The sequence below is a fragment of the Danio aesculapii genome, chromosome 4 (genome assembly GCF_903798145.1).
Source record: "Danio aesculapii chromosome 4, fDanAes4.1, whole genome shotgun sequence".
In the NCBI taxonomy this organism is placed as follows: Eukaryota; Metazoa; Chordata; class Actinopteri; order Cypriniformes; family Danionidae; genus Danio; species Danio aesculapii.
The window spans coordinates 38564645-38584511 of record NC_079438.1 but is presented as its reverse complement, the minus strand read 5'-3'; the positions used below and the strand labels follow the sequence as shown (position 1 = coordinate 38584511).

At 37.2% G+C, this 19867-nt stretch overlaps 2 protein-coding genes across 2 annotated transcripts; both read left to right on the top strand.

The window, feature by feature from the left end:
• Nucleotides 1-1713: 1713 nt before the first annotated feature.
• LOC130222471 (Schwann cell myelin protein-like) lies at nucleotides 1714-6820 on the top strand. Its single transcript, XM_056455035.1, has 8 exons — nucleotides 1714-1784; nucleotides 1937-2006; nucleotides 2925-3293; nucleotides 3503-3823; nucleotides 3911-4201; nucleotides 5600-5681; nucleotides 6570-6588; nucleotides 6679-6820. The coding sequence occupies exons 2-8, from the start codon at nucleotides 1961-1963 to the stop codon at nucleotides 6778-6780; spliced, it is 1230 nt and encodes a 409-aa protein (XP_056311010.1). The 5' UTR covers nucleotides 1714-1784; nucleotides 1937-1960; the 3' UTR covers nucleotides 6781-6820.
• Nucleotides 6821-13825: 7005 nt separating this feature from the next.
• Nucleotides 13826-18940, top strand: LOC130222470 (Schwann cell myelin protein-like). Its single transcript, XM_056455034.1, has 7 exons — nucleotides 13826-13871; nucleotides 14696-15064; nucleotides 15270-15590; nucleotides 15684-15974; nucleotides 17654-17729; nucleotides 18420-18492; nucleotides 18731-18940. The coding sequence occupies exons 1-7, from the start codon at nucleotides 13826-13828 to the stop codon at nucleotides 18938-18940; spliced, it is 1386 nt and encodes a 461-aa protein (XP_056311009.1).
• The last annotated feature ends 927 nt before the right edge of the window (nucleotides 18941-19867 follow it).

Here is a 19867-nt window from a genome sequence, read left to right as displayed (position 1 = left end):
AAATTCAACACAAACACTAAAGATTTAAAAGTAGTTTAGCATAAATTATGACTTGTCATGTTAGTCAAGCTTTATGTCAGAAAATATATTTGGTTACTGCACAGGTTTGACTGTTTTTCGAGCGGTTTGTTCACTTGTGAGATATTAACATCGCATTCTGAGGAGTCACAATCACTTTCAGTATCCTGCATCTCATTGTCCTGTAACTCAGTTTTGATTATTTTAACAGCTAGAGACTTGTTTTTCATTTTTCTTTTTTTGAGCATTTATTTCATCAGACAATGCTGTACCTCTTCACAGGTTTCATTAGCAGCATCACACTTGAGATTGTTCAGTAAATGCGCATTATGTTTGTCTATCTGACTCTGAAAGCACACTCAATGAATCAGTAAAGATAGTAACTGGATGTATCATTAGGAGACACCTCAGTTTGCAACTGATACAGCAGCCTCTTCAACACAATCATCTACACTATCTTGCACATTCTCACTCTTTTTTTCTCCTTCAGCATTCTTATTTGTGCAATGATGGATTAAGTGCTCTGTCTTTAAGCAAGCATCTGAAATACTTAATCTTCCCAGTTATAACAGAAACATCTGAAATATACAGTATAACTGCAAAAATACTGAAAAACATAAATTCCCAGACCTAAAATGACGTGTCAGGTGTAGATCGGCATTATCCAGGATAATCATGTAGACGAATCACCTAAAAGAAACTATATGTTTCAACCAAGGTGAATTGCTTCTGATCAGAAACTTCTTTATTGGCGAGACTAATTTACCATAGCGTGACAAAGCCTTTTAAAATGTCACCGCTCACAAATGCTGGTACGTTTGATAAAGTAACTTGTTTTGCAATTAAGGAAAGTGGAGAACTGAAACAACCTGTCCAACAATTACAATTTCCCACTCCACCAACTTGTTCCTCTTATCAACAAAACCTCAACCCACTGGTCCGACATGCTACCAACAACAGCTAGCACACACAGCCCTAATGATAAATCAGCAGTGAGGACGGGAACAGGAAAACCACAGACAACGTTAAGAAAAAAAGGAAATTACTTATGCTGTTCTTCACCACACCTCACACCACTCCATATACATAAACCAGAAAAGAGAAAGAGGTCCAAACACAGTGTCTAGCCCGGACTCAGAAAACTCCACCCACCCAACGGTAGTGCCTATTGATCCTTATAGGGATTTGTTCTTGTGCTTAGTGGCTAATAGTATAATTGTCAAACATGAATTAGCCTCGTGCTTTTCCTGAAACTGGTTTATAAAACTGTGTTAGAAGACTGTGTGCTTTATGTCAATCTTTGATAGCAGTGGTCCTGACAGAAATGTGAAAATGTAGAGTTTCTACCAACTAAAATGAACATAAACTGCTGAACAGTTAAAACAGAGACTGGAGTTTTTCAGTACTAACTCAAACCTGTAGGTCTTTTAAAGCATTCTCCAAGTTAATGAAGGAGAGAACATGCTAAAGAAATAAAAGAAACAAAAACAATAAATACATAAATCTACAGAACAGATAAAAGCTTAAAGCTTGTGAAAATGTGAGTGACTTAAAACCCTCTCTTGATTTTTAAGGTAAAGTTGTTGTTGACACAGAGTCACAAAAACTAAATACTGACTGAACTTCCTGCTTACGTTACACTTCTGCTTAGCCTCACATCAGCAGCAGTGCAGTTCTTATCATTCACGCATTTGACACTATAACAATTGTTTTTATTTTAGAAACACCTTGGCAGCTGCAGTGGTTTGACTGTTTTCTTTTTTCTGGTAAGTCAGTTGATAAATGCTGACAATTGTAGTTTTGTGTTTCAAAAAACCATTTTGCATTATTTGTGGGGATCAGTATAGAAATTTCATTCAAGTTCTTATTTTGGTATCCTTTTTTTCCCATCTGTTAATGCATTTGTGTTTCTCCACAGGACTGAGTGGCTGTTAATGAAGAGATGAACACTGCTGAGAAAATCATTTCTGTTTGTTTTCTCCTGCAAGGTTTGGCCATTATTTTTTTCTTAATTACTGTAAATGTACCATAAAGGGCACATATTTTAACTTTGCACTGTTTTTGCATGGCAAATGTGACAGGATACACATTAATCACCTATGCTGTATAACATCAGTTATGTTAATGTACAAAATAAACCTAATTTAACATCCACAAAATGGGATTGAACCGGGTCTTCTTTTATAGCTGTACTGACATGCGGCTGTGGTGATAAAGACCGTAAAATTGCTGTAATTCTTTACAAACCTGCGCTGTTTTAAAAACGTTTTAAACTTGTTAAACCTATTCACATTTGATGATGATTGATGATCACAGTGAGCTGAACAGATCTTTTAATCCCAGTTGCTTTGCACACGTCCTGTCTTGTGGATATGATTATACACCTTACTACGGAGACATATTAGTACGCATCTGTCAATCAATTCAGTGGTGAGGAAACCGCACTCCTACGTCACGTTCTGGTCGGCGTCAAAATGAGAGGGATTTGGATCCTATTTTAATGTCAGGAAATTTAAAAAAAGAGACTTATTGTGTTTCTATCACTCCAATATGACTGTGGACACACAATACCTACACACAGTTCTGTCCAAACAGCTTACAAAAGATGATTTTCAACATAGGTGTCCTTCAAGAAATGCTGTTAAATAAATTAGTTTACATGCTAAACCCTTTGCCTGAACTCATTTAGATAAATTTTATAATTTTTTATAATTGATTCATAAAACGTTAATGGAATTTAGGGTTAAATTTAACAGTTGCTGTTGTTCTGCAAAAATGTAAACTGACAAAGCAACAAAAATTGCTTTAAGTTTTTGTCCAACCTAAACGAAATGTTTTGATGTGTCTGAATACTTCATTGTTTGTTTCTGCTTTTATTTTAAATCTTTTCATCGTGTGTGTTGTAGGTGTTTGCTGTAGAGATTTCAGCATCAGTTTGCCAGAGAAGATTCAAGCTCTCAGTGGATCCTGTGTGATTATAAAGTGCAGATTTGACATTAATGAAACATATGATAAAGACCTTACTGAGAGAGCTGCTGGAGTCTGGTATAAAGACAAACATGATAAGAGCAGCAGCCCAGTGTTTAAATCTAATGCATCTACCCAGAACTCTTTTATTAAAGGGAATGTAACTGGACAATTAAAAGACAAGGACTGTACCACTGTCTTTTATGATGTCAGATCAAATCACATTGGTCAGTATTTCTTCAAGATTGAGGGAGAAGGTGTACTGAGATGGACCTTTGCAAAAAACAGTGTTTCAGTAGATGTGATCGGTGAGTGACTGGTTAATATCTGTGTAAATTATGTCATTATCATCTAAAGTGTATAGTATGAAAACTAGGGGCTTTACAATTCGAAATGTCTCTGATAAATATAGCATTTTATTGCTGAAAGAACAGTTGTTGTTTTTTTGTCTTTGACACTGTAGACCTAGTCATGCCGTATTTCATATCTATTTAAGACCAATCTGTGTATGTTTCAGAGTCTCCTGTGAATCCTCGAGTTGTGCTGTATGTGGATGAGCAGGAGCTGCAGGATCAGCAGGAGGTGTTGGAGGGCAGATCTGTGAGTCTGCGCTGCTCTGCTGAGACTCTCTGCTCTTCTCCTCCAGCAACTCTCACATGGAGCTCCACTGTCAGAATCCCCCTCAGTGAGAGCAGCAAACTACAGGAGCTCATCATCTCTGATCTGAACTTCACTGCTGCTCAGCGGCACCACAGAGTCACTTTCACCTGCTCTATAAGCTACCAGCTGCAGGACAACAACAGAACAGCTCACAGCAGCATCACATTACATGTGCAGTGTAAGACTTTTACTGCCGTCTGTTCTCTTCTTCTCCGTAAGACACTCATAAATCTAGATGTTTAATATAATTCTATTTCCTTTTCAGATGCTCCTCAGATCTCAAACACCAGCTGTAACATTGGGAATATAACTGTGTGTTTCTGTGAGGTTGATGGGAATCCCTCTCCTGTAGTGGAGTGGCATCTGTCTGGACGTCTCGTCTCAAACTCTTCAAACCCGTTCATCAGTGAAGAGCGATTGAGCAATACAAGCTTGAGGAGCTTCATCTCTCTACATCAGTCTCTCTCACACACAAACACTCTGCTGTGTGTCAGTAAAAACACTCGTGGCAATGCAACTCAACTCTTTCATCTGGTCTTTGTTACTCAAAAAGAAAGTGAGTCTCAGTTTTCAGTTTTCTACATTTATCTGCTTTGATAAAATAGTTTTAGTTGATAAAAATGGTCATTATATGACAAGTCAACAGCTTCAGCTGCTTTGCACATGTAATTCATTCAATAGAAGACAAAAGAAGCATCTGTTAATAATCTGTAAATGTCAGAAATCATGCATCTTTGACTTAAGTTGCAATGCTAATGCTAATTTTTCCACAGTGTTTCTCTGCCATTTCAGTCATGATTATTTAGTTGTTTAAAGGTTAGATCATACACAGACATGTAAATTGTCATCACTTACCCTCCAAGCCTTCTTGAGTTCCTTTATTCAATTGAACACACAAAAAAAGTGGAATTTTGAGAATCAGACAGTTAATAGTAGCCACTGAAATACATAGAGGTTTCTTTTTCTTTGAATGTCATTTCATGGCTACTATCCAGTGTCTGTTTACCAACAACTGTCAAAACAGTAATGAATGACATTAGGCTGCACTGCAAAAAATAAAAAATAAATAAAATAAACTAACTAAATCTAAATACGAGAAATAAATGAATAATTTAAAGACACTAGATACAAGTCAAGTGCAGTGAGATAATTATAATTGAAGATTTCTTGAAACAAGACAGCTTACCTAGCCTTTAGCAAAGAACACATTGTCTTGAGTTGTGAGTATTATAACACTTTTTCCAAATAAGTGCATTTAGTTTTGTTTTCTTAAAGCTAGTTTGTTAATAGCTTTTTAAACTATGATTTTTCTATTTTATGTGAAAAGGTCTTAAATCTAGAGTTGCTCATTTATTAAGAATTGTAATTTCTGTATATATTCTGTCTTAAACTGAGCCAAGGTATTTAAACTGAAACAAGATTGTTATTTAAATTAAATCAAGATAACACATATTGTCCACAGTATTTGTATTCTGATAATACAATTATTACTTGTTGCTTCTCAAAATATACTGAAGATTACCTCAACAAAACATAAAGTGTATTTTGTCACTAAAGAACAAGTATAAGAGTGATTGAGCATTTTTCTGATGGGCACACTTAAAATAGGTTACTGCAGCTAAAATAAGAATAAGTCTGATTATTGAACCTTTTTAATAGACACACTTAAAACAAGTTATTACAACTAAATATAAAAGGCCGATCTTCAATTGTGTTTCTGTTTGTAATAGGCTAAGGAGACAAATCTTAAAACAATCACACTAATCTTACACAATATAATGTTGCATTGTATTCTTAAATCAAGATCAGTGTAAGATTGTATCTCTTGAATAGATAAGGAGTGAGCAAATGATAATAGACTATTAATATTTCGGAAAACTATATTTGTGTTTATGACTTTCCAGAACTTGAGTGAATTATCAACAGTTTTGCTAACATTCATTTTTTTTGTCAGGTACAACTCTACTTTTTATTCTGATTGGAGCTGCTGCTGGGGCTTTGGTGGTTGTGTGTGCCGTTACATATACATGTGTCCGGTAAGTGCATTAATGTTGTCAAGAGTGATATGCACAGTGTCCTTGCTTATGCAAACAATTTTAATTTTAAAAACTGTATATGGCCAATTTAGTGTATGCAATTCATCTATACCACATGGACTGTGGGGGAAACTGGAGCACCCAGAGTAAACCCACATGAACATGGGGGGGACATGTAAACTTAATACAGAAATACCTCTTGGCCCTGCCCAGATTCAAATCGGTGACCTTCTTTTGTGAGGCCACAGTGATAAACCGCACTGCCTATGCTGTGACTTTAAGTCACTCATTTGGTTCTTTTTGTCTGTGTGAGTCAAAGTTTGTGTTTGTTTACTGTGTGGGTTTCTATTAAAGACTGTCAAACTGTCTTTAAATGGCACCTACACGTATGCGTATAATCGGATCATTTTATTTCCACATTTCACATTTGACCAGTTCTGAACATTTGTCTTAGTGCTATTAATTTGGTACATAATCATTCAGTGTTGTGTAAAGGATCTAGAATATTATATATCCTCATATTCAGATGTAGATAATTAATAACTTTTTTCCAAGGTTTAATTTAAATGTAAAATGTCTCCCAAAATTTCTCTCGCCAGAAGGTCGGATATTGTATTATTGGATGTCCACAATAAGGATGCACTTTAGGTATTACAAAAATAAGGAACTATTGAACAAGAAAAAAACAAGAGACATTTGGGGATTGGAATTAGTAAAATGTGTTTGGGAAAGAATATCAGAATAATAATTTGCTAATTATACACACACACTGTATAGACCATCATGACTCACAGTCCTTGCATCTCACAAGATTCAAACATAAACAGTGCATACAGAGATATTTTAACAGATCAGAATTTCCTAACCTAATATACTGTTGTCCCTCAGATTGTCCACCAAGCTGAAGGTGAGTGCTTTTTTTTTCAATATGTGGTCTAGATCTAGTAAAGGCTGATGTTGAATGATGATGAGAGACTGAGAGTGTTTTTGTTTTCAGCCTCAGACTGAGACAGTAGACACGTATGCTTCTCTTCAGCCCTCTGCTCAAAACTCTGAATATGAAACTCTGAACATTAAGAAAAGAGGAGATACAAAATAAGAAAATGTACAAAAATGTAAAAACAATGTTCACTTTGATTTCTTCACTCAGTTGTTTTATCTGGATTAAAAAATCCAGGAGCAAAGAATTACTTTACATGATTCATTTCATATGATTTAATATCTGACACGTAAAACAAAAACATGAAATGTGCTTTTTGTACACATTTGATTAGGTTCAAATTAATATTTAGTTATTTTAATAAACACTTATTTTCACATTCAGACTCGTTTACAGCTGAGTTGAGCTAAGAAATTGAAGTGAACAAATGTTAACGTTATGCGCATGCAGTCTATTAATTGTTTGAAACAAATGTTTTTTAATAATAATATATATATATTAATTGCATATATGTACTTATATTGCTTGTTTTTGTCTAGTCTGTATCCATCTGCTTTCTGAAATTAAAGATGATCACCATAAATATACTTTTAAAAGTGTTGTTTTTTATAAAAAAAAAAATGCAAAGTGTATATACAATTAAAGTCAGAATTATCAGCCCCCCTTTGAATTTTTTTTTTCTTTTTTATATTTTTCACAAATGATGTTTAACAGAGCAAGGAAATTTTCACTGTATGTTTGATAATATTTTTTCTTCTGGAGAAAGTCTTATTTGTTTTATTTCGGCAAGAATAAAAGCAGTTTTAATTTTTTTAAGAACAATTTTTTCGATAGTCTACAGAACAAACCATCATTATACAATAACTTGCCTAATTACCCTAACCTGCTGTAACACGTGGATGACAGACAACGTTCAAGGGTCAACACAGGTGCAAACAGATGAATAAAGGCAAATCCAGAATCGTAGTCACTATAACAGGCGAGAGGTCGGAAGGCAGGCACTGAACATGGACAAACAGACAAACTTGGCAAGGGTCAAAACACGGAGAAACAAGACTAAGGAAAACGCGTTGAATTATCACTTTACAGGTAAACAAGACTCGGCAAGGAAGTGAGTGTGTTTGCTGCTAAAGTAGTGTGTGTGATTAGTCTAGAAGCAGCATCAGCTGTGGGAGTCCAATCAGTGGAGACTTGGAGCAGGTGTGTGTGTGTGTCATGACTGAATTTGTAGTTCATAAGATGTAGTCCATGTGAATGTGAGTGTTTACCAGCGACCTCTGTTGGTTAGATCGCTGGTAATCATGACAGAGCCCCCCCTCTAAGGAGTGGCTTCCAGACACTCCTAATACTGATCAGGCGGGAGGTGGAGCAGAGGTGGAACAGGGGGAGGGATGGAGGGCCAGGACCATGCAGTGGAGGTGTACCTGGGGCATAGAGTTGTGGAGGGCCTGGAGTGTGGAGCTGCGGTGGGCCTGGAGCATGGAACTGCGGAGGGCCTGGGGCGTGGAACTGCGGAGGGCCTGGGGCGTGGAACTGCGGAGAGCCTGGGGCGTGGAGCTGCAGTATGTCTGGGGGCTTAGGTTCAGCAGGCATCGGCAGGTCATATGGACCTGATGGATCACACAGCTTTGTCAGCTCTGTGAAGTCCTGCGGCCTTGGCAGCCATTCGTGGAACTCAGACTGTGGCTCTGACCTTTCGTGGGACTCAGGTAGCAGTTCGGGCCTTTCATGGCACTCAGGTGGCGGCTCAGGCCTTTCGTGGAACTCAGGGGACTGCTCTGGCCATTCGTGGGACTCAAGGGGATCTGGCGCCCGCCATTCGGGAAGCTCATGCGGTGGCAGCCATTCAGGAAGCTCAGGAGGTGGCGGCGGCCATTCAGGAAGCTCAGGAGGCGGCGGCGGCCATTCAGGAAGCTCAGGCGGCGGTGGCAACCATTCAGGAAGCTCAGGCGGCCATTCAGAAAGCTAAGGTGGCAGTGGCGGCCATTCAGGAAACTCAGGCGGCCATTCAAGAAGCTCAGGCGGTGGCCATTCAGGAAGCTCAGGAGGCGGCGGGCATTCAGGAAGCTCAGGCGGCGGTGGCGGCCATTCAGGAAGCTCAGGCGACAGCCATTCAGGAAGCTCAGGCGGCGGCCATTGAGGAAGCTCAGGTGGCGGCGGCCATTGAGGAAGCTCAGGTGGCGGCGGCCATTCAGGAAGCTCAGGTGGCGGCGGCCATTCAGGAAGCTCAGGAGGCGGCGGCGGCCATTCTGGCTGCAGTGATGGCAGTGGCTCTGGCAGTACTGGCGGCAGTGGCTCTGGCAGTACTGGCGGCAGTGGCTCTGGCAGCAGCTCTGGCAGTACTGTCGGCAGTGTCTCTGGCAGCTCTGGCGGCAATGGCAGCGGCTCTGGCAGTACTGGCGGCAGTGGCTTTGGCAGCAGTGGCTCTGGCAGTACTGGTGGCGACAGTGGCTCTGGCAGCTCTGGCGGTGACTGAGGATCTGGCAGCTCTGGAGGTGAATGAGGATCTGGCAGCTCTGGAGGATTTGGCAACTCTGGCAATGATTGAGGATCTGGCAGCTCTGGAGGATTTTGTCAGCTCTGGCAGTGACTGAGGATCTGGCAGCTCTGGAGGATCTGGCAGCTCTGGAGGTGGTGGTGGCAGCTCTGGCAGTAACAGCTCTGGTGGTGGCAGCAGCTCTGGCAACTCAGGTGGCAGTGGCCATTCTGGTGGCTCAGGTGATGGTGTTTCAGGAACTGGAACAGGAACTATGGCAGGAACAGACTTGGAACAAGAAACCATCTTCTGAGCAAGTGACAGACTGGCACTTACCATATTGTGAGCTGGAGAACTGAAAGCGGCCATCTTGTGAGCTGGAGGACTGGAGGCAGCCATCTTGTGAGCTGGAGACAGGAGTATGGATGATGCAAGCATATTGGTGCTAATGTGTTGGGCAGCAAGCCCCGTTGCCAGCGGGTCTTGCTCTCTATTGCCCCCCCCAAAAAAACATTTAGGGGTCTCTTCCATCTCGTCTACGGTGAAGGGGAAACCAATGACTTGTAAAGCCACATCCAGGGCTTGTTGGAAAGATCCCAGAGGACCATAACGGATGAGGGTGGATTTTAGTGGTTCATTTAGTCCACGATAAAAGAAATCTATGAGTATACAGTCCAGGAGGCTGGTGTCATTGGCTATGTCCAGAAAAGAATTAATATGGTCCTCGAGGGAATTCGTACCTTGCCTTAATCTGACTAGACGTCCTGCTGAATCCATGAATCCATAGGCCGAGTCTTCTGTAACACGTGGATGACAGACAATGTTAGGATCCAAGTGCAGGTTTATTCGTTAGTCAGGCAATCAAGGGTCAACACAGGTGCAAACAGATGAATAAAGGCAAATCCAGAATCGTAGTCACTATAACAGGCGAGAGGTCGGAAGGCAGGCACTGAACATGGACAAACAGACAAACTTGGCAAGGGTCAAAACACGGAGAAACAAGACTAAGGAAAACGTGTTGAATTGTCACTTTACAGGTAAACAAGACTCGGCAAGGAAGTGAGTGTGTGTGCTGCTAAAGTAGTGTGTGTGATTAGTCCAGAAGCAGCATCAGCTGTGGGAGTCCAATCAGTGGAGACTTGGAGCAGGTGTGTGTGTGTGGCATGAATGAATTTGTAGTTCATAAGATGTAGTCCATGTGAATGTGAATGTTTACCAGCGACCTCTGGTGGTTAGATCGCTGGTAATCATGACACCTGCCTAGTTAACCTAATTAACCTAGTTAATCCTCTAAGTGTCACTTTACGTTGTATCGAAGTGAAAAATATCTAGTAAAATATTATTTACTGTCATCATGGCAAAGATTAAATAAATCAGTTATTAGAGATGAGTTATTAACACTATTATGTTTACAAATGTGTTGAAAAAAATCTTATCTCTGTTAAACAGAAATTGGGGAAAAAATAAACAGGGGGGCTAATAATTCTGACTTTAACTGTATAAATACAGGGCTTAATTTGTGCAGAAGCAAGCCGGATCTGTATACGTCACCTCGTTTTACCAATCCCCCTCCTCACACGCACACCCACCCTGCTCTTCACTTTCTGAATTATTAGCCGTCCTGTATATTTTTTACCTCAAATTTCTGTTTGTGTTTTCAACACATTTCTAAACGTAATAGTTTTTATAACTAATTTCTAATAACTGATTTCTTTTATCTTTGCCATGATAACAGTAAAGGTTTACTAGATATTAGTATTATAGTATTAGTATTAGATACTAGTATTCAACTTAAAGTGCAATTTAAAGGCTTAGCTATGGTAATTAGGCAAGTTAGGTTAATTAGGCAAGTCATTGTAAAACAATGATTGTTCTGTAACTAATCAAAATAAAAATAAAAAAAAACAGTTTAAGGGGGCTAATAATTTTGACCTTAAAATGATTTTTAAAACATTTAAAACTGCTTCTATTCTAGTCAAACTAAATAACATAAGACAGTCTCCAGATGATTTTTTAAAAAGGTAAAACTGTGAAAAATTCCGTGCTCTGTTAAACATCATTTCCTAAACATTTGAAAAAATAAAATAAAATTCACAGGAGGGATAAAAATGTTGCCTTCGACTATACATGTGTTGGTCATATAATTAGAATTTCTTCAAAAAGGTGCTTTATTTCTGTAATTCCATTCAAGAAGTGAAACTTGTATAATGCATACATTTATTCCACACAGACTGATATATTTCAAGTGCTTATTTCTTTTGATTTTTTTTATTTATTGTGATGGCAACTATTGAAAACCCCAAATTCAATCTCTCAGAAAATTAGAATATTGTGAAAAGGTTCAGTATTGAAGGCCTATAAATGGTCTCTTAAATGGAAAGGCTATAAATGGTCTATAAATGGCCTATAAATGGCCTATAAATGGTCTCTTAGTCGAGTTCTGTAGGCTACACTATGATGTAGATGGAAGATGGATGATTTGAGAGTTGTCGAAAAATGACCATTGACAGCTTGCACAAGGAGGGCAAGAAACAAAAGTTAATTGCAAAAGAGGCTGGGTCTTCACAGAGCTCTGTGTCCAAGCACATTAATGGAGAGGCAAAGGGAAGGAAAAGATGTGTTAGAAAAAAGTGTACAAGCAATATAACCCCACCCTGGAGAGAACTGTGAAGCAAAACCCATTTCAAAAATGTGGAGGAGATTCACAAAGAGTGGACTGCAGCTGGATTCAGTGCTTCAAAACCACTACACACAGATGTAATTCATGGGTTTCAGTTGTCATATTCCTTGTGTCAAGCTACACTTGAACAATAGACAGCGTCAGAAGCGTTTCGCCTGGGCTAAAGACTGGACTGCTACTTAGTGCTCCAAAGTTATATTCTCTGAAGAAAGTCAATTTAGCATTTGCTTTGGAAATCAGGGTCCCAGAGTCTGGAGGAAGAGAGAAGAGGCACACAATCCATATTGTTTGAGGTCCAGTGTAAAGTTTACACAGTCAGTGATGGTTTGGGGTGCCATGTCATCTGCTGGTGTTGCTCCACTGTGTTTTCAAAAGTCCAAGGTAAACAAAGCTCTCTAGAGCCAGCAATGCAGAAGAGCTGAAGGCCACTTTTAGAGCAACATAGGGTCTCATAACACCCGAGCAGTGCCACGGGCTGATCGACTCCATGCCACAACACAATGTTGCTGTAATACATGCAGAAGGAGCTCATACTTTTTATGCTCATACTTTTCAGTTGGCCAAGAATTAAAAAAAAAAAAATCCTTTCTTTGTATTTTTTTTAAAGTAATATTAACATTTTCTGAGATACTGAATTTTGTGGAAAAATTATAAATAATATATATGTCTATACACACACACACACACACATAGTCAGGGGTCCCAGCAAACCCCATGCTGTGGTGTATGAATTTGGTATATAGCCACTTTGCACATGAAAGTTTTAATCCACAACCTATGGATTAGATATTTGAATTAGGACCTGTTCAGTATTCTAAATATGATTAATAACACTTTGTGTTTGTCAAGTGCTAATGAGATGTGCTGTTTGGATTTTTTTTTTTTTTTGTTAACTAGCAGGAAACTGACTTCACACGTCCACTAAAAGCTACTTGAATATAAATTTGATTAGAAAAAAATAAACCACAGAACAGCATCAGTTCTCTGAAAAGCTCTTGTATGATTTGTTCACAGATGCTGTTTTAACTCTAAGGCAAGTATGACAGAAGTGTTGAAGAGTTTTAAATTAATTTAAGTACATTAGTCCTGTCTGATCTGAAGTTTTCTGCCATTTTCCTTTTTTTATGCATGCAAAGCTCTGTGGAGAGTCATAGATGTATTGCTCTGAACAGAAACATACATTACCACCGATCCAGATTGTGTGCTGTTTGGTAGTCTTTAATGGCAGTGTTTCTAACAGGAATGTAAACATTTAGACTTTTTCACCAACCAACACTTCTGTTGCTGAACAGTTGAAACAGTTGTGACTGATGTTTTCCAGCACAGACTCAATCCTGTTGGTATTTTAGATCATGCAAGAGAATGAAGGCGAGTTAAGAAATTAATCTTTCTAAATAAACTACAAGCTACAAAACAGCTCAAAGATTAAAGCTCATGAATATGTACTGTAAGTGACTGGATAACCTCTCTTGCTTTTTAAGGTAAAACAGGTTGCAGGTTGTTCTCAACACAGGACGTTCAGTCAGTATTTTGTGTGTGACTTTGTTTCTGTCACACTCTTGCTCAGCCTCACATCAGCAGCAGTGCAATTCTTATTATTCACATATTTGACACTGTAGTTGTCGACACAGGAAGTTCAGTCAGTATTTACTGTGTGTGTGACTCTGTTCCTGTCGCACTCCTGCTCAGCCTCACATCAGCAGCAGTGCAGTTCTTATTATTCACATATTTGGCACTGTAACAATCTTTTTTCCCTTTGCTTTTAATTTGTATTGTTTTTATTTTTAGGAACACCTTGGCAGCTGCACTGGTTTGACTGTTTTCTTATTTCTGGTTAGTCAGTTGATAAATGCTGACAATTGTAGTTTTGTATTTTAAAGAAATCAGTTTGCATTCATTTGTGAGGTTTAATATATAATTTTTCTAATGATCAGGTTATTGTAATTAGTTATAATTATAATTAAAGTAATAATTAATGAATTCTATAATTATAATTAGAGTTATTTTTCTAATTTTCTCCACAGGACTGAGTGTCTGTTAATGAAGAGATGAACACTGCTGAGAAAATCGTTTCTGTTTGTTTTCTCCTGCAAGGTTTGACTTTTATTTCCTTCTCATCTAAGCGTGTTGAGTGTAAATCAGCTAGTTTAACTAGTTTAAGTGCTCATATGGATCAGACGGATTCTGTGCGTCTTACACGCGCTTAATTCTTTCTTTCACACTTTAAGGCTTAAATCAAGCATAAAGTCATGGAGTTAAATGTTGCACAGAGTACAAAAAAATATCTCTAATGCAAAATTGTAAATGTCTTTAAGTCAAGAAAGATTAATCTAAATGATAAATACTAAAAGACTTACAGATTGTTATGTAAACAAAAATTGAGAACATTTTGTGATTTTGTAAACAAAGCTCTGTCAGTGCTGTTCAATTTTTATTATTTTTGTATTTGAATTAATTTCTTAGATCATTGGCAGATTATTATTCTTGATAATCTTCAGTTTGCTTCATTTTGACAAAATATACTGCATTAGATATTTGTATTGTGACTGGAAATACAAATCTATTAATTTCCTTTGTTAGATAAAATAAAATAAAATTAAAAAGTCTTACTGTATATTTGCCTTCAGAAATGTTGTGAAATAACTAGTAAATTAGCTAGTTTGAATGGTAAACTTTTTAGTACAAATTTAGAGATTTTTTTAACCCTTTTTCTTCTACAGTGATGTATACATAAAACGTGTTAAAGTTGTACTTGGGGAAGATTTCACTGTTGCTGATTTTCTGCTTATATGTTAAAATGTCCATCAGGTTAGGTAAATGCTTTATTAACTTTGTATAAACCATCAGAAATGTGTATCTTAAAGCTTCAGTGTTCGTTTCTGCTTGTATTTAAAAGCTTTTCATCATGTGTGTTGTAGGTGTTTGCTGTAGAGATTTCAACATCAGTTTGCCAGAGAAGATTCAAGCTCTCAGTGGATCCTGTGTGATTATAAAGTGCAGATTTGAGATTAATGAAACATATGATAAAGACCTCACTGAGAGAGCTGCTGGAGTCTGGTATAAAGACAAACATGATAAGAGCAGCAGCCCAGTGTTTAACTCCAGTGCATCAACCCCCAACTCTTTTATTAAAGGGAATATAACTGGACAATTAAAAGACAAGGACTGTACCACTGTCTTTTATAATGTCACATCAAATCACAGTGGTCAGTATTTCTTCAGGATTGAGGGAGAAGGTGGACTGAAATGGACCTACAAAAAGCCAAGTGTTTCAGTAGATGTGATCGGTGAGTGACTTCATGACTAGTTAACATTAGTCTAAATTGTCTCATCTAAAGTGTATAGAATGAAAACTAGGAAATTTATAATAAGTAATTTCGCTGATAAATATTGCATTTTATTGCTGAAAAAATAGAGATATTGTTTTTGACACTGTAGACCTTTAAACATATGCTATTTTCTTTCTATTAAAGACCAATCTGTGTGTTTCAGAGTCTCCGGTGAATCCTCGAGTTGTGCTGTATGTGGATGAGCAGGAGCTGCAGGATCAGCAGGAGGTGTTGGAGGGCAGATCTGTGAGTCTGCGCTGCTCCGCTGAGACTCTCTGCTCTTCTCCTCCAGCAACTCTCACATGGAGCTCCACTGCCAGAATCCCCCTCAGTGAGAGCAGCAAACTACAGGAGCTCATCATCTCGGATCTGAACTTCACTGCTGCTCAGCGGCACCACAGAGTCACTTTCACCTGCTCTATAAACTACCAGCTGCAGGACAACAACAGAACAGCTCACAGCAGCATCACATTACATGTGCAGTGTAGGACTTTTACTGCTGTCTGCCGTACTCCTCTTCTCCTCCATAAGACACTCATAAATCTAGAGGTTTAATATAATTCTCTTTCCGTTTCAGATGCTCCTCAGATCTCAAACTTCAGCTGTTCCAGTACTGATGTAACTGTGTGTTTCTGTGAGGTTGATGGGAATCCCTCTCCTGTAGTGGAGTGGCATCTGTCTGGACGGCCCGTCTCGAACTCTTCAAACACGTTCATCAGTGAAGAGCGATTGAGCAACACAAGCCTGAGGAGCTTCATCTGTCTAGATCAGTCTCTCACACACACAAACACTCTGCTGTGTGTCAGTAAAAACACTGGTGGCAATGCAACTCAACTGTTTCATCTGGTCTTTGTCACTCAAAAAGAAAGTGAGTCTCAGTTTTTAGTTTTCTTCATTTTTCTGTTTAGATAAAATAGATTCAGTTGATAAATATGATCAACTTCAACTGCTTTGCACACGCATTTCTGTTCTGAGATTAATTCAGTAAAATCTGTCAATCTATCAATAATCTATTAAGTAGGAGAGTAAATAATCTGTAAATGTCATAAATCATGCATCTTTGACTTAAGTTGCAATGCTGTTGCTAATATTAATATTTTTCAACATTGTTTCTTTGCACTTTTCAGTCATGATTATTTAATTGTTTAAATGTTAGATCATTCAAAATGAAAATTGTCATCACCTACTCACCCTCCTCTTTTTAAAAGCCTTCTTGAGTTTCTTTCTTCAGTTACACACACAAAAATAGTAATTTTGGTAATCAGACAGTTGACAGTCGCCACTGAGTGGCAAAGAGTGTTTTTCTTTTTTCTTTGATTCAGTGGCTGCTATAACTGTCTGTTTTCCAACATTTGTCAAAATGGTTATGTTTTTTTTATTTAACTGAAGAAATAAACCTGTGCAAACTTAGAATGATATCAAACTGCATTGCAAAAAAATCTAAATAAGATAAATAAATTATTGATTTTAAAAGATACTGACTAGATTGAAATCAAAATGTCTGCCCGTGCAATGAGATAATATTTAATCGAAGGTAATATTTCGAAGGTAATTTAATGGTAATATTTCTCGAAGTAAGAAAATGTATAGGCTTTTAATAAAAACAATGTACTGAAATATTTATTATAATAACTTTTTAAACTGTAAGATTTCCTTATTTTGTGTGAAAAGGTCTTAAATCTAGAGTTTAAACAGGAGAATTCATCTTAATTTAAGGATTGTCATTATATTTTCTATCTTAAAATTAGTTAAATCAATTAAACTTAAAACATAATCAACGGTTCAACGTGCCCTGCATAACATGGAGGCGAAGAACCACATGGTGTGCCAGTAGAGTGTGGTCACCTCTGTGAAGTGCATTAAAATACTTTAATGCATGGCAAGCCGTTGATTATTCCACTTATTCCATGGTCATTTGCTAAGGTAGGCCCATATACAAGTTCAAACTAGTTTTGCTCTTTGCAGTGCAATATTTTCCGAATTTTTGTCAGTTTTGACATGTTAGATTTTCTAGTCCCTCCAGCGAATCAGCATGGCATGTCGTGTGGTCCTTCATCTCCACGTCATGCATTAAAATCCTTTAACGCATGGCAAATTATTACATGTTAATATATTGAAAATATACTGAAGATTACTGCAACAAAACTTAACAGGATGTATTTTGTCACTAAAGAACAAGTATAAGTGTGATTGAGCATTTGTAATGAGCAAACTTTAAACAAGTTACTTCAGCTGAAATAAGAATAAGTGTGAAAGAACTAAAATAAAAATACAAAACTGCTTTTAATTTATGTTTCTTATTGTAATTAAGAAAAAAAAATGTAAAATACATAACTTTAAGCTTTACTGTAAGTAGTTTTTTGGCTTGAAGATTGTATCTCTTGACTAGAACTAAAGGAGTTTTTCACTGTGAGTAAATGATGATAGACAATTAATAATTTGGTAAACTATGTCTTTATGACTGTCCAGCACTTGAGTAATTGATTCAGTGAATTATCAGCAGTTTTGCTAACACTATTTTTTTCTTTGTTCTAGTCTTGAATCTAGTCTTTATTCTGATTGGAGTTGCTGCTGGGGCTTTGGTGATAGTGATGTTGTGTGCTGTTACATATACATGTGTCCGGTGAGTGCATTAATGTCAATAAGAATATTGTACACAATGCTTATGCTTATGCGAACATTCTAATATCATTAGTGTATTCATAACTTAATGTAGAGCGAGCAAGAATGAAAGTAAACTGCAGCTGTTTTATATTCCTCTTACTATTATTAAAGGGAAAACCTGTTGCATCTATTTACATTACTGTGATTTGTGAATATTTCGTAATTAAGTTAATTATGACTTTATATTATCACAAACCATAATAGACCCCTTTATTTGTAAGTTGTTCTATTAGAATGGATATTCAAATAATTGATTAATATTGTAAACTTATTATTTCAGCTCGGATTTTTATAGCTAATGATGTATTTCAGTTCATACCTCTACTTCGTCAAAAATTCCCCCAACAACTGTCACTGCGAATAGATATTTCTAACAGATATATATGACATAGCTGACATGTTGCTGTTTTAGAGTGTGACCTTGAAGGGAAAAGACCTCACACTTTTTAACACTAAAAAACATTTTGAAATCCCATTTACAAGTCTGAGAAAACCTTGTGCATGAAAAGCAGTTACCAGTTGTTTTGTAATATCCATCAGATACAAAGACATCAATTGTTTGTGTATTTTTATGAGTGACTTTTTTGCTTCATTGGTTTTACTCAAATAAAATGTGAAATATTTTAACATGTATGTATTTTGTCATCAGAAAAAACAATAGGAAACTTCAGCCAACTGTCCAAGATGAAGGTGCTAAGGAAAGTGTTAAAAATACAGATGAAGTGAGTTACAACAGACACATAAAAACCAAAAACACACAAACATAATGCATAATAACAAATACATAAACACAACTAATTTTAAAAATTGTGAAATTTATCGTTGCAAATAAACATAAATACACGTTTTACCAACCAGACTAGCTGTAAATTCTACATGATTGCTGAACAATTTTTAATAGACACACTAAAGGGTTGAAGCATTGATTCAACCCTGTCAATCCCTTCTGCTTTTTAATAGGAGAATCAAGACGACTCTGTTTATTCAAATAACGTCATGATGTCATCTGCTGGAGCCACTACAGCAAATCAAGAGTCCATCATTTATTCCTCCATTGACTTCTCAAATTCTAAATTAAGGTCACAGGAGGTGGAGAGCATCTCTTGTCTTCATGTTGACTATGCAGTGGTCCAGCGCGGTTCTGGAGCAGCAGACGAGAGAGTTCAGTGAGAGAGTCTTCAAGATCAACAGAAGCACAGGTGATTGTGAGAGCAGATGAGCTTACTAAACAAACAGAGTCAAAGCAATCAAAGGAAGAACTGTTTGAAGAAGACTCTCAGCTTTATGCAAAGGATAAACACCATAGTCCATAGAGAACATCAGCATGACTGTGTTTGAGCAGGAAAACAGTGATATTGTATCAAGTGCTTTAGAGTGTCGACCTTGAATATTCCACAATGTTCAGGCCTTTTTTCTTTTTCATTAATTGTCATATGTCACAATGAATTTATTATATATATATATATATATATATGCATTTTATGCACTGTTTGCTGTTTTTTATTGCAAATGTGCGCACCATGCAATGAAACTTAACAGCAGCGACTTACTGACCCCAATTTAAGGTCTTAGTAAATTTTTGTCTTTGTAAAGCAAGTAAACTGATTTTCAGTTCGATATGATTACATTCTTTCTCAACTGCAGTGATCTCGCTGCTATTTTAGTTTAAAGTTTGTTATTGTAAGTAAAATTTGCCCCACATTTACATATTTATCAAAATGTTGCTCTTATCAGGGTCAACTGCATCTGAAGTTTATCATTCTGCAAAGGATCTAGGTTTTCTTATCCAAGCATAAAAAAAGAGTTTTGCTCTATGTCAGGATAATAATTAGTTTTCAGGTCGTAGTATGTATTTTCTTTCTATTGGTAAACTCAAATAGTAATAAAGAGGTGGCACGGTGGCTCAGTGGTTAGCACTGTCTAACCATGCTTTCACATTGTGCTCATTTTTGTTATTACATGACCTGTTTGATGTGCATACTTAAATTTATCCGGTAATTGAGTTTTGATCATAGTTTTATAGTCTCTTATTGAATAAAAATTTAGTTTATCCAACTCTGTTGTGTGCAAACTGTATGACTTTTAATTGCATTTTTT

Coding starts and splice junctions, on each gene's coding strand:
- LOC130222471 (XM_056455035.1), top strand. CDS start 1,961: ATGAACACTGCTGAGAAAATCATTTCTGTTTGTTTTCTCCTGCAAG. Junction 2,007..2,924: donor TGTTTGTTTTCTCCTGCAAG/GTTTGGCCATTA, acceptor TGTGTGTTGTAG/GTGTTTGCTGTAGAGATTTC. Junction 4,202..5,599: donor CTTTGTTACTCAAAAAGAAA/GTGAGTCTCAGT, acceptor TTTTTTTGTCAG/GTACAACTCTACTTTTTATT.
- LOC130222470 (XM_056455034.1), top strand. CDS start 13,826: ATGAACACTGCTGAGAAAATCGTTTCTGTTTGTTTTCTCCTGCAAG. Junction 15,591..15,683: donor CATCACATTACATGTGCAGT/GTAGGACTTTTA, acceptor TTTCCGTTTCAG/ATGCTCCTCAGATCTCAAAC. Junction 15,975..17,653: donor CTTTGTCACTCAAAAAGAAA/GTGAGTCTCAGT, acceptor TCTTGAATCTAG/TCTTTATTCTGATTGGAGTT.